General features: G+C 34.2%; 3 protein-coding genes across 3 annotated transcripts; 1 reads left to right on the forward strand and 2 right to left on the reverse strand.

The window, feature by feature from the left end:
* Positions 1-458: 458 nt before the first annotated feature.
* TRIADDRAFT_54130 (uncharacterized protein) lies at positions 459-5,070 on the reverse strand (the record flags this gene model as incomplete). Its single annotated transcript, XM_002110786.1, has 13 exons — positions 459-481; positions 563-668; positions 735-857; positions 956-1,057; positions 1,135-1,230; positions 1,326-1,574; positions 1,686-1,850; positions 1,958-2,327; positions 2,416-2,514; positions 2,602-2,736; positions 2,830-3,031; positions 3,360-3,500; positions 3,618-5,070. 13 exons carry the CDS (start codon positions 5,068-5,070, stop codon positions 459-461), a joined length of 3,264 nt encoding a protein of 1,087 aa, XP_002110822.1.
* A 387-nt stretch (positions 5,071-5,457) lies between these two features.
* On the forward strand, positions 5,458-7,156 carry TRIADDRAFT_49959 (uncharacterized protein; the record flags this gene model as incomplete). Its single annotated transcript, XM_002110252.1, has 6 exons — positions 5,458-5,547; positions 6,062-6,157; positions 6,388-6,426; positions 6,530-6,619; positions 6,832-7,000; positions 7,077-7,156. The coding sequence occupies 6 exons, from the start codon at positions 5,458-5,460 to the stop codon at positions 7,154-7,156; spliced, it is 564 nt and encodes a 187-aa protein (XP_002110288.1).
* A 1,017-nt stretch (positions 7,157-8,173) lies between these two features.
* Positions 8,174-8,703, reverse strand: TRIADDRAFT_54132 (uncharacterized protein; the record flags this gene model as incomplete). Its single annotated transcript, XM_002110787.1, has 2 exons — positions 8,174-8,330; positions 8,495-8,703. 2 exons carry the CDS (start codon positions 8,701-8,703, stop codon positions 8,174-8,176), a joined length of 366 nt encoding a protein of 121 aa, XP_002110823.1.
* Positions 8,704-13,145: the final 4,442 nt, after the last annotated feature.

Below are 13,145 nucleotides of genomic sequence, written 5' to 3' on the forward strand. Positions count from 1 at the left end.
TACCTTACTATGTAAAGATTAAAAAGTTATAATTTTGCTTATGTAACGCCTTTTAATTACATAATCTTATACACTTTTAGTATGCAGAGGTAATTGCTGATCTTTGTCGACATATGGTGAAATCATGCAACTCGATGAAATTTCGCATTAATTGCACTGTTACTCAAGATGATAATGGCTTTATAGTTTCACGGCGATACGAACTACATGACGTTATATCACATTAGTAACTTTATAATTCTTAATGTAACTAGCAATAACTAACATATACATTTAATAGTATAATGAATCCGAGTACTTAACCATCTATTACTGAAATTATTATAATGTTATACACTGTATAAACGATATTCAACAGTATGCAAATCAAAATATATATACAAGAGTCTCATTATTAAAATGCGACTAAATTTCGTGTATAGTAACCAAATTATTTTGTATATAGTAACCAAAGTAATTTACAATGCTTTCGATCCAATGGCTAGAATATATAAGCAATAAAAAATTCATTAGCTAGTGATTCTAATATAACTGGTAGTAGAGATTTTGCAATTTATAGTACCTTTCACATGGCAAACATCAACATCAATTCCCCAGTTAACAATTCTATCAATCCAGAGTATTTGCTTGGTTGAAAGACGATCGTTCGGCCCTTTTACTTCCGCAAACTAATCACGAAAATAGTAACGTGACTATCACCCCATTGAAAGTGCCTAAAAAGTAAAAGTACTTACTTTAACTTTTTTCGTCTCTTTATTCCATAAAACTAAATCTGGAAGGCCACCTGCTGCAAAGCTCTTAGAAAAACGCTCACATAGATCCGCCAAAATTTCACCACCAAAACATAACGCTAAACTCTACGAATAGTAGTATTTACTTACTATCGGTTTACAATATTAACTAAATTATGGCAATGTTACTGAAGTTAATATTACTATTATGTGTTTATATTCACCTGAACTTGGGGTAAACCATTGGGAAATCGTTCCCAGTTAATGCCTACACATATTCTGCCTTCATATCTTGTCCAAGTACTCTTAATCATGTCCTCAATACCCTATAAATAATTATTAACAGTGAATGCGCTTTCAATTTTCGTTAATCAATATTTATAATCCTATCGAGCTATCTTACCTGATCATCACTTTCTCTTATTAGTCGTAGCTTTTCTTCAATTATATCCTTACGGTTCGAATAAAATCCTCCATGCATCAAATCCAAAGGAGCACTCTATAAATGATTATAAACTGGTATTTATTATATCACAACTACCTCTTTAATATTAATATTAATCATACGTGAATTCTAGCAGTTCCCACAAATACCTGAAATGGATGTCGAAAAACATCTGGCACGCCTGGAGTAAATAAAATATCCCACATGAGCAACGTGTATAGCGTTGATAATGTCGCACCCTCTGCATGCAAACCATCTGTAAATCCTTCATTATCTAAGTAATGGTATAAAGCCAATTCCTCAACGGAACAAAGAAAGCTGCAATCTTCACCAGGGCGAATAAATACGGATTTATAACCAGACCCTACTGCCGGGTAAAGACGACCAGTTATTGTAATCTGGAAAGTGAGAGAACAGAATTTAATTATTATGGTAAACATTGGTAGGATAAGTTAATGGCCACATTTCAAGATAAGTAATGCATTTTACTGATAATATATAAATCGCACATGATTCGCATCTTTCAAGTTGATTTGAGGAATGTCTTGTCTATATATATGAAGTTTCTTATTACTTGGTGAATTACAAAGTCTAATTCCACGTTGTTGAAGAGCTAGTTTACGTCCTCCTCCAATACATGGATCTACAAGAGCTTCTTTGACGGCATTAAGGCTCTGAGATAAAAGGATTCAGAGCAAAAATTTGTGAAAAGATTTAACTACTATTCCGTTACAAGGTTTATTATAAATATGAAATCTAACGAATCTGCTGCATTACATACAAGTTCTGGCTGCTTCAAATGTTGTTCTAGAATTAGAGCTAATCGATCCCACCATTTTCCACGTCGTACGTTACAGAATACTTTCTGTTGTAACAAATATTGCAATTCCATGGAAGCTTCCTTGTACATTCGTTTTTTTTCTAATAATCCAATACCCGACGATAAAATCTGGCAGCAAACCCATCCAGGGGTGTATTGCATAAGATAACTTGGCAGCTGCCTCCCAATAAAATTCTCATCATTGAGCAAGTCATTGATAATAGACTTGCAATCATCATAAACATCATGATACAACTGTAACGCCGTATCGACATCTCCTCTAGCAAATGCTTCATTAATATCATAGTACTCTTGTAGCTTGCTATCATATCTAATGAAAATACAAGACATCTTTAGAAAATATACAGAAAGACTTAATAATCGATATTATGAATGATATTGACTCGCAGGTCCCTTACGTGATAAAATCTTCACGGCATGTAAATACTGGCGTAGGTCGATATATTTCATATTCAGGGTATACAAGCCTACCAAAATTTACCATCATCAGTTGCGCCCTATAATGTTGACAAAAGACCATAAAATTAATACTGATACTATTGACCCATATCAGTATTACGTACTACCTTATTTAAATTACTTACATTTGAGCATGTCCTCCATTAGCTAAGTCATCGTCATATGTCGCCGACGTAAGAGCAAACAATAACGACATACGATTAAAAACACATCGAGGATGCTTCTGTAATCGGATGCACAATCCCAAAACCGATTTCGCTCTACCATTACAAAATGGAAATGTTAATAACTCATGTATTCAGTTGCAATGCAGGATTATACCTAAAATAGGAATGCACTGGTAGAAGCATTACCGTTTTATAACACTCCGTGTGATTCCTGATACTCCTTCCACTTGTTGTCCATATACACCCCTTTGTTGACGACCAAGCTTTTTTAAAGCCTCAATAATATTATTTTTCGATCCAGACTTAACATGGTACATTTTAGCTAACTTTTTTACTTCTGGGCCAGGTAATAAATTTAAGATATCTTCCATATCGGTCAAGGAGTCGTCTAATTGCAAGAAAATCATTAAATATCAAATTTTATTGCTACAGACTAACGAATTCCTTAGAATTAGTACCTACGCAAGAACGGTTGATGCAATTTTTGTTTAAGATCATAAATTCTGTGCACTAATTCTATACCCTTTAATGTTTAATTTTGTATTGATAACGCATATCTAGTTTAAAGCTAACAGACTGATAGTATAATAACAAAGCTTATTTTTATGTTAATTAGTCCATAAAATAGCAAAATGAATCCATTAAAAATTTATAGTAGGTAAAATAGTTTGTATGCACGTACTACAAATCATCATTATAAAATTTATTTTACATACCATCTTCCACTAAACCAGCATTCCTCAATTGCTCGATGTCACTACTAAGATCTTCCCTGATGTCGGGATATTTCAACTTACTGCATTGGAACCAAGTGTATACGCGTAAAAATAAACGCACGTATAACTTTTGAGCAGAAACTATAAATCAATTGAAGGACAAGACATGTACGTGCTTGTTAGTAACAAAGGGATGGACTAAATTCGTGATTGAGCAAAGTTCTTATAAATTTTATTTAAATTGCTATTTGAAAATACCCGATAAATTGTAAAAGCTGTCTACAGCAACTAAATCTTCATCATTAAAAAGGCAAACATCGTCTTTACAGTTTCGTACTGTCTGGATTATAATGTTAAAGTTACTTAAGTAATACGGCAGGTAAGGCTCTTTTTGAGACGTTTGATGGGTTTGATCATCGTTTTGTGGAATACCAGCTGGTGCTGAAACAGGTGTAAGTTCTTCCGATTTTTCTACTTTTACCATTGATTGCGGCCCTACATCGATTTTCTCCTGACTTGCAATTACTACAGCCGTTGACGGGCTTGCACTCTGTATAGAGGATGCAATCTCATTTGTAGATGGCTTTATTACAGTAGGATTAGTTGAAGTATGACATTCGTCTTGTGCTAATACCTGACAATCTGATTGTTGTATTTTATTCTCCTCCAAGCATACCTGGTTATTTTGACGAGGGCTACTGTTAGACATATCGCTTTGATTACTATATTTTACCTTAGGCTTCATATTCTCTTCCCGAATCGTATTAGTTCTACCACCTCTACCTTTAATGTCAACACCCTTATGGTTAGCTTTATCTTTAGTAATAACAGATCTACTTGAATCGACTGTTAACGATGGACTTGTGTTCTGTATAGTTGATGTAATCTCATTCGTAGGCGGTGTTATCACGATAGAGCTAGTAGAAGTATGATGATCGTCTTGTACTAATACCTGGCAATCTAACTGTTGCGTTTTATCCTCCTCTAAGGATGTTGTGCTGTCTTGCAACAGGGTTTTATTAGCCATATCGTCATGATTACTGTGTTTACCCTTATATGTTGCTTTAGTCCTATCATCTTTACCTTTAGCGTTAGTAACGCGACGAGTAATTTTGCTTTTAGCACTAATAGATCTCCTCGAATCAATTGTTGATGACGGACTTGTACATTCCATAAGTGATAAATTCTCCATTCTCGATGATCTCGTCACCATAAGATCAGTAGAAGTATGACATTTGTCTTTTGCTAACTCCTGATAATCGAATCGCTGTGTGTTATCCTTCTGCAAGCATGCTTGGCTACTCTCACAATTAGCTCCATTATCCTGATCGTTATGTTTTAACTTATTCTCTTTCAAAATCGCTTTTGTTTTGTCATCTTTGCCTTGAATGTTAGTAGATCGATTTACAGCTTTACCTTTCCTATTGGCAGATACCACTGCACCATCAGTCAGCTGATGATTTTGATGTTTATCAAAATACTTGCTAATTTTAGCCTGTACACGACTTACAACCGATGCTTGAGCAGGTGAAGGATCTGCAGGTAAATCTTCCTCTGTCAAGTCAATGACCACAACTGATTTATTACTTTCAGATTCTTCATATTTCCTCTTCCTTTCTTGTTTTAGTTTCAGGCTTAATCGAGTTGAAATTGCCGCCATTGATTGCCAGGTTGATTGCCAAGTGCAGCCTTCGATTTGGTGCGCAGTCATGGTACCGTACAGTACGGTACAGTGTACAGTGTACAGTGTACAGTACTATAGACAAATTGGGCATACTGTACAGTATACTGTAGTATTGTACAGTACAAATGGTACGTATGGTCGCATACTTATCTATGGCAATAGAGGTACGCAAACAGGACAATTATGCACGTTAATATCATACATTTTCTGAAGGGCTGCGATAATGGTATAAATCTCCAAGGAGAGCAGGATCTTGCCGGATGAATGAGAGGTAGCAAAGGATCGCCCTGTAATGGCTACTATGCTAAATAACTCCAGGATAGTCTTCGATAGAACTGATTTACAACAGGAATCGATAATTTCGTCCTATTTGCTAGCCCCTGTACTATCATAGGAACGGAACAGCTCTTTGAGATGGTAAATTTAATCCTTGGTGTGACTGGCAGTGTGGCGAGTATCAAATTGCCTGTGCTTTTACAAAGTCTACGAGCTGCAGCTGACAATGTATGCAATTTTACATAATTAATCTTTTAAATTATCCTTTGAAATGATTCTCATACGGTCTGAGATGTAAATACATACTAACTAAAGGCTGTCTCTTAAGCTAATAATAGAATTAAAACGTAATTGATATGAAATGACTGATGTTTTCAAATCAGTACTGCCAGCAGTTCTGGATATCATATCATTTAATACGATCAATACTAACGTAAACATAAACTCAATTTATACTTTGTACTACCTTCGTCTAGCCTACGAGTAGGAGCTACAAAGGGTACCTTATAGTACTTAGTAGAGCTCTGTAGACGATGTCAAAATTAAACTACACAGCGCTCATATTTACTAGTAAAGAATCGAGTAACAAATAACCTTACCACGCCTACAATCTTCAATCATAGCTTTAAATTTTCTTGTTTGTAAATGAAGCTCATTTTTATACGTAACACTATTAATAAATCGATGAATTAACTTGATAGAACATGGAGGTAATATTATACTTTAATTGACTTTAAAATAGATCGAAATTAAAATTATTGCTACGACTCATTCCTTCCATTTTTTCGATCAACTATCCATTGATGCAAATATTTATAATGACGACGATGAATGGCAGGTAACATAAGACAGATTGACTATCGTAACGTGGATGTCGCAACAATTTCCACAAGTTTAAGACACGACCTAAAATAATGAATGCGATTGTCATCTATTTGCATTAGTCCTTATCATGATGGCATCTCTTAGAGCTTTTTTCTTGTAGATAGAAACAATTTATTATCATGTATAAGTAGTAATCATCCATTCTACGCATCTATTGTATAACTTGATTTTGCAATCTTCCAGGCATGGAAACAGAAAGGTGATCCAGTCTTGCACATTGAGGTGAAAGTAACATTATAGAAGGATAACATAGTGACAAGGATCGAACTGAAATAGTTCGTATTGACTTGTAATAATGTTTGATCTGCCCTTGCAACATAATTAGTTACGAAAATGGGCCGATATAATGTTAATTGCACCATTAGACGCCAACACACTTGCAAAGATAGCCAACGGAATCTGTGATAATCTCTTAGTAAGACGTGCTCTATATTAGTAATAAATTATATACGGATATAATTTTATACTATTACAATTTAATTCAATATCTACAGTATGTATAAACATATAAATTCAATGCCATTCTAATCGCATCACAAATTATATTATCAGTATTTAACCCTATTTACTGAGAAGAGATGCATGTGTTATATCTTCCATTTATGTGCATGTCTTATTACATGACAGACTTGCTTGATGAGAGCCTGGGATTTGAAACGACCAGTCATTTTCTGTCCAGCTATGAATACTCATATGTGGAAACATCCAATAACTAGTAATCATATAGCGATATTGAAAAATTTTGGATACATTGAAGTCGAACCAATTGAGAAACGACTGGCATGTGGTGATACTGGTATTATACATTATGTCGCTAATCAACTTATTAACTTGAACTGTTTTAAGGTAACTTCTTTAATTTTTTCTACTAGGCATTGGTGCGATGGCTGATATCGAAAAAATTGTTGCAGTCGTTATGGATATCTTATCACAGCTAGACACAATACGATAGCAAATGAGTTGTGTATAAGAAATGATTGAATTGTTTCAACTACTAGGATGAAACATAGGCAAAAATATCTATTGCCATGGAACTAAGATAATGTACTAATATTTTAACTTTGATAGACAATCAAATCTTGTATCCGATACTAGTGAATGTAATTTTCTTTTCCTCCACTTAGTAGTTTTAAATTGCGTGCATTTCTTAATAATCTGAGATACGTTTATTGAATTACCTGTGGTTGCAAACTATAAGACATAATTTATTTATAAAATGACGCCTAAGAAATTGATTAGAATTTAGTCAAGATCTATTACAGTGCGGAGAAATGGAATTTCATTCATTTTCTGCAATACTTATTTAGATTGAATTAGATATCTTACAAGTTTTTTTACAGCAATTATTCTCAAAACAGCATAAAATACTATCACATATTCTATAATATCTTGCAATAGACGATATACAACAAAAGTTGGAATAGCAAATATCTTTATAACGAAGTATACACTCTGATAATATTCTAAAAATTACAAATGCCTAATATTATTATATATTCTAATAAAATAGTCTATTTTGTGTCACTATCTCAGGAATAAGTCATTGCTAATGTACTCCGAAAACTATGCTCATTGTCATGTAGATTCTTCATAAGAAATTGCGGAAACATAGTTTAGTAGCAATTTTCACGCTTACAGATATTGTAGTTTAAGCTTCCAAAGAAGTATTATTCACCAATATCTTCACTAAAACTTGCTTCCCCATAAATCTTGTATTCAGCAGCTAACCGATAAAACCGAATGATGATAAAATAAATAAATTGCTATAACTTTACGATATCAACATAAACTTTCGAGAAAGCAAAACAGCCCAACCTTCATAAGCCTCCTTATGTTGACTTGCAATTTTTCGCTTAAGTATTCTATATTATAAATTGTTTCAATTTTAATCATTCACACTACGTGTAAAATGTCGCCCAATGCAAAGACTACTATATCAAAATTGGTTAGCTAAAAATATAATTATAATTCACCTAATTCTCTTAAATACATTATCAAGATCCTTTTTCATTTCTATAATTAAGTTGGTATGTTCTCTAAATTTCGGTAAGAAATCTTCGTATTGTCTTTTACCGACACGATTAAAGTTTTCGATCACCGCATTAGCTCTTTCGACACGACTTATCCTATCCATTAGACATAATAAAATATAATAATAAGGATTTTAATAGGCATAAGACAATATATTAAACTGCTTTAAGCTGTATGAACTAATATGATTACTGCTGATATTGGCAAGGATAAATGCATAAGCTGCCTTTAAAATGGCATTTCAAATTGAACACATTACATGTCACGTTGTATCTTGATCGCTGAATCAACATCATCCTTGTCGAGAATATTGACAACACTGCGACAGAATATTTCAGAGGCAGATGAATCATTCAAGTCTTGATCTTTTGGAGGCACTTCCGTTGAGCTTGTCGAGGCAAAGAGCGATGGGAACGAAGATGATAATTCCTTCACTTCGCCATCGCCTTGATCTTCAGCATCTGCCATTCTGTTGTAAGATTACTGAAAGGAATTAATTAATTATTAGAGCAGCACTATTGATTGAGTTGATTTACATGATACATGGTGATCAATGAAATATATACATTCCATAAAAAAAACACGTGAATATTGAATGTTTTGTGGGCTTGATTACTTGCATTGGCGTTATACGCGTACGTCTATCATTTGGCTCAGAATTCAAATCAAATGCTCCTAAACCACTATCATCATCATGATTACTGCATACGATATGTACTAGTAGTATGGTCAATAAAAGACTTTGTCGAATCATGATCCAATCTGTTATTAATCATATATAAGTTGGCGCTATACAGTACGTATATTTAAGCCTCTTGTCAATTAGATGTATAAACCGATTTCGATCATCATCAATGTTGAAGCATGCTTACTTATAGGTAAATGTACTTCCGATATTGTGACTACTGCATACAATATATGCATGTGCTACGTTCAATAAAGCCTTTATGCTATGACGATCCAATCTGCTATTAATCGTATACGCATAAGTTGGCGGTATACCTGTGTTTCATTAGCCTCCTTTCAATTACATCTGGAAGACGATTTGGATCATCGCCAATGTTGATGTGTACAGTATATACCAAGAATAGCAAATATATTTGCTACATCGCTTGTTCTACCGTAGAATGGAGGATTCCCTATCTAAGTTTACTTTCTCTTATCTTATAATGAAGGAGTCATTTATACAAGCGAAAGCCGTCGATTGTTGAATGAATAACCGAGTAGCACTATCCGATTCTACCCTTTCAACGCTACTAGGCATCGATGATGTCATCGAACATTTCAGGTGAAAGTTTGTCCCCTGTACACGTTTACAGTAGGTGTTTGAAGGACATATTCTTTTAAAGTTAGGTTAATTCTATTCTACGTTCTATAAGATAATTTTATCTGTGTGTCTGTGTGTGTATTTATGCAGTAGTTGTTTCGACTCCTTTCATGTTGAAGATGATAAAGTTAGCGTGCATAACGAGCATACTGCAAATTAGCTTTGACCAATAATAATAATAATATTAATGGAACTGGTAGTTGTTAACGAAGCACAAGATGGCCTAGACCAGTATGAAACTCACCCTAAACTCTACGATAAGATTTGTACTTTTTAAAAAGACGCCATCATGGAAAGGATTCACACTTTCTTTAGCCTTCTGTAACCACTGTTGACTCAAAATGATCAGCACCAGGTAGAGATGATTGTAGGACTACCGCAACGGTGAGTTTGCTGCAGCGTTTTGCTTGCAATACAGTACTGTACACTGTACACTGTACATTGTACAAGTTCATGGCCGTGCCCAGTCTTCGACAGGACTACTCGAAATACAGTACAGTATACCTCGCAGTGGCCCATGGCATTCTGCATTCGAGTCCGGTACGCTTAGTACTGTATACTGTAGATCGAAACACATGTGCGCTTGTGCAGAATCGCATTGTTGGTATTTTTGTAATTAGTTTGTTTTGATTTTGTTAATACTATCAAAATCCAGTGTTATTCTGCAAATTCCTCATGGAAAAATTGATATTTTGACTACGGAAAGCTTAGCCGAAGCAGTTATGCAAAGGTTTTTGCGATAGTCTCTGCTCAAGTCTTCACATGTGAATGTATATGGTCATGGACTCTTTTAAGTTGCCCATAGTACCGTATAGCTGTTACTAACAATGAGTAACAACCATCGCGGCGCGGCGTACAGCAATATTATTTTCGTGAAAGATATTTGAATAAAAGTATAAATGAAATATATTGCTATCGATACCACCATTTCTACTCGTATACATACAGTTAACTCAAAGGTTAGATGCCGCCAGTATAATCTACTCCATTAGCCTGCTCGTTTTAGCTATATTTTTCTCCACTTCAAGTATCTAAAACGCTATACACAGGGCTGTAGTGTACTGTGTACTATACACTTTTCTCTTGCCGCACTGGTCTGAAGAAGACCTCGACTCATCACGCTTGGGCGGACAGACATTTTCAGCCCCATCTCGTCATAATATTGTGACAAATACTTCGCTATGGCACTACTTTAGTATGCAAACGGTCGATTTTGAATTGACTGATGTCTTCTTAATTTAGTAATAGGTCTTCTTCTAGTTGTTCATGGCCGTGACTGCACGGTAGACTTGGCCAGTTGATGACAAATTCTTACAAGACTTTTTAGCTGAATTTGTCGGACCGATGGATTCCACTGAACACTTCTATATAAAAAAATTTCCCAATGAACTCCATCTTGAGTAGTGTGAATACATTATTATAACAGTTTCAGCTAAGTATTTTAAGAACTTTTCATAAGCTGGCGGATCTACTTTACAGTAGTATCACTACCATAGAGTTTCTCTTCTAACTCGATGGCAAGGCCTGGAATGAAGAACAGGCACTTCTAGCGACTTGTATCAAAAAATTTTAACAGTCCACGCTACGACTTACATTGGACGCCTGTAAAATCTTGTACCCCCAACACTCGTAAATCAGCTGCAAATAAGATACAAGTTTTCCGTACGATAATAACGATATAGTCATTCATGTTGTCTTAGAGATACAACGATAATGTTATCAAGAAAGAGAGGCGATACCTACTCACTGCTCAGTATCTATAAATTAGCATTGGCAATTTAAATTAAATGAGATTTTCAACCATAAATTAGAGCAAGCCACGCAAGGATTAACATAGAATGATAGTTAATTAGATTGAGTGATTAAGCGATAATATTATGGTATAACCGAGTAAAATACGGTAGTATAAGGTGACCAGTGAGACTAAAGTAAATTGCTTACCCTTATTTCTATATTTTTGATACTTCAATAATTAATTGATGTACTAAGTTATTGGTATATTATATGAATAGACGAGAAAACTTCACATCCACAGTCATTTTTATACATTGCTTAAAATGATTAAACAAAATATGTTACTGCTTGTATACCCATACTTGATATATTTATGTTTTAATATGCACAGGTATTAGTCATACTACTTGTCATTCATTCAAGTGTCAGCAATCTGTTGTAATGGTTAAATACTACTAATTAATTCCGTTGAAGTTATCGTGTGACAGTTCTTGCAACTCCATGATAATAGTTAGCATTCCATTAATATAGATTGTGCAACTGTCTAATTATAGTTATCTACTACTTCCCGTATCTTTATACGACGATCTACTGCAAAGATTTCACGATGTTTGTATCATAGTGCACGAATGTTTTCTTTTTTAAACTGTCTCATTGATTACGAGGATTAAGTGCAATTAATGTATCGTTGGAAGAAAATAAATGCCTTGATAATAAGCGAAAGAGTAAAATGCTGATCGATAAAAATACTAATAGTAGCTATGCATGATTTTATACATCGGTAATATTAGATTCTCTAACTATTACAGCGAGTATTGGTAATGGAAGATTAAACTCCATTTCGCTTTACATTTGTATAGACGCAAGATATAATCTCATATTTGTTTAGTAAATGGCCTAGAGAGTTGAAGAGTTTTACAGGTCTAGTTAATAAGTAACCTGCAATTAATTTACACATGATCAACGAAAATCATAGACCGATCGGATGATCTGAATAAGCAAAACAATTTCACCTATACCGCAATAGTAACCGTTCCGATAGAAAAGAATTATTATTAACACTGATAACTCTATTCTACTTGATGGCCGCTATTAGCTGTAATCTCACAATCGCAAGGATAGACGGGATAGTAATTTTATTGCAATTACCCCACATCGAGCTGCTTAAGCTAGAATAAACATGTCATCATACCTTCAGTACATCGATGAAAGATTGAATAAATAGATGCAATTAAAAGCATACCGAAGACAATCATTTTATAGTGTCTGCCTCTGCTAGAGTGGGTATACAGTATCTCCGATTTTATCTAGTTTTGAAGATTGGATTGTTAAGAAATTTCTAATTTTATCCACTTATTTTACATCATCTTTATAATGAGGTTAATAACGTCTCTGATTTTTGGCATTATCGCCTTGTCCTTTACCTCAGCTCAACGTAAGTAAAATAAAATGGTTAAAACTACTTCCATCATTGTATCTCTAGCAATAATAGCGATCAGTTTTTGCAAAATATCTATCATTTTATTTTTAGCATCCTTAATTCCCAGACTGTTATTAATCATTCTATAGCGAACTACAGGTTTTATACTATCAAGAAGTAATTATCTACATTCACCTATAACGATGATATGAAGCTCATTTTTTCTATCACTATTTTGTAAAATGTAGTAATCAGTAAGCTCGATTAATGTCCAGAAACGCCTCTTACCTAGCCCTTATGATAAATAAATAAATGCTCGTTTTGAAAAATCCTCGTTGCAAAGTCATTTTCTTTTAGGGCTTAATTCTTGCCATCGCGTATAATACATTATATTGACAAAAAAATAGTACTATAGAATATGTCCCTAAA

The sequence above is a fragment of the Trichoplax adhaerens genome, genomic scaffold, assembly GCF_000150275.1.
Source record: "Trichoplax adhaerens TRIADscaffold_3 genomic scaffold, whole genome shotgun sequence".
Classification (NCBI taxonomy): domain Eukaryota; kingdom Metazoa; phylum Placozoa; class Uniplacotomia; order Trichoplacea; family Trichoplacidae; genus Trichoplax; species Trichoplax adhaerens.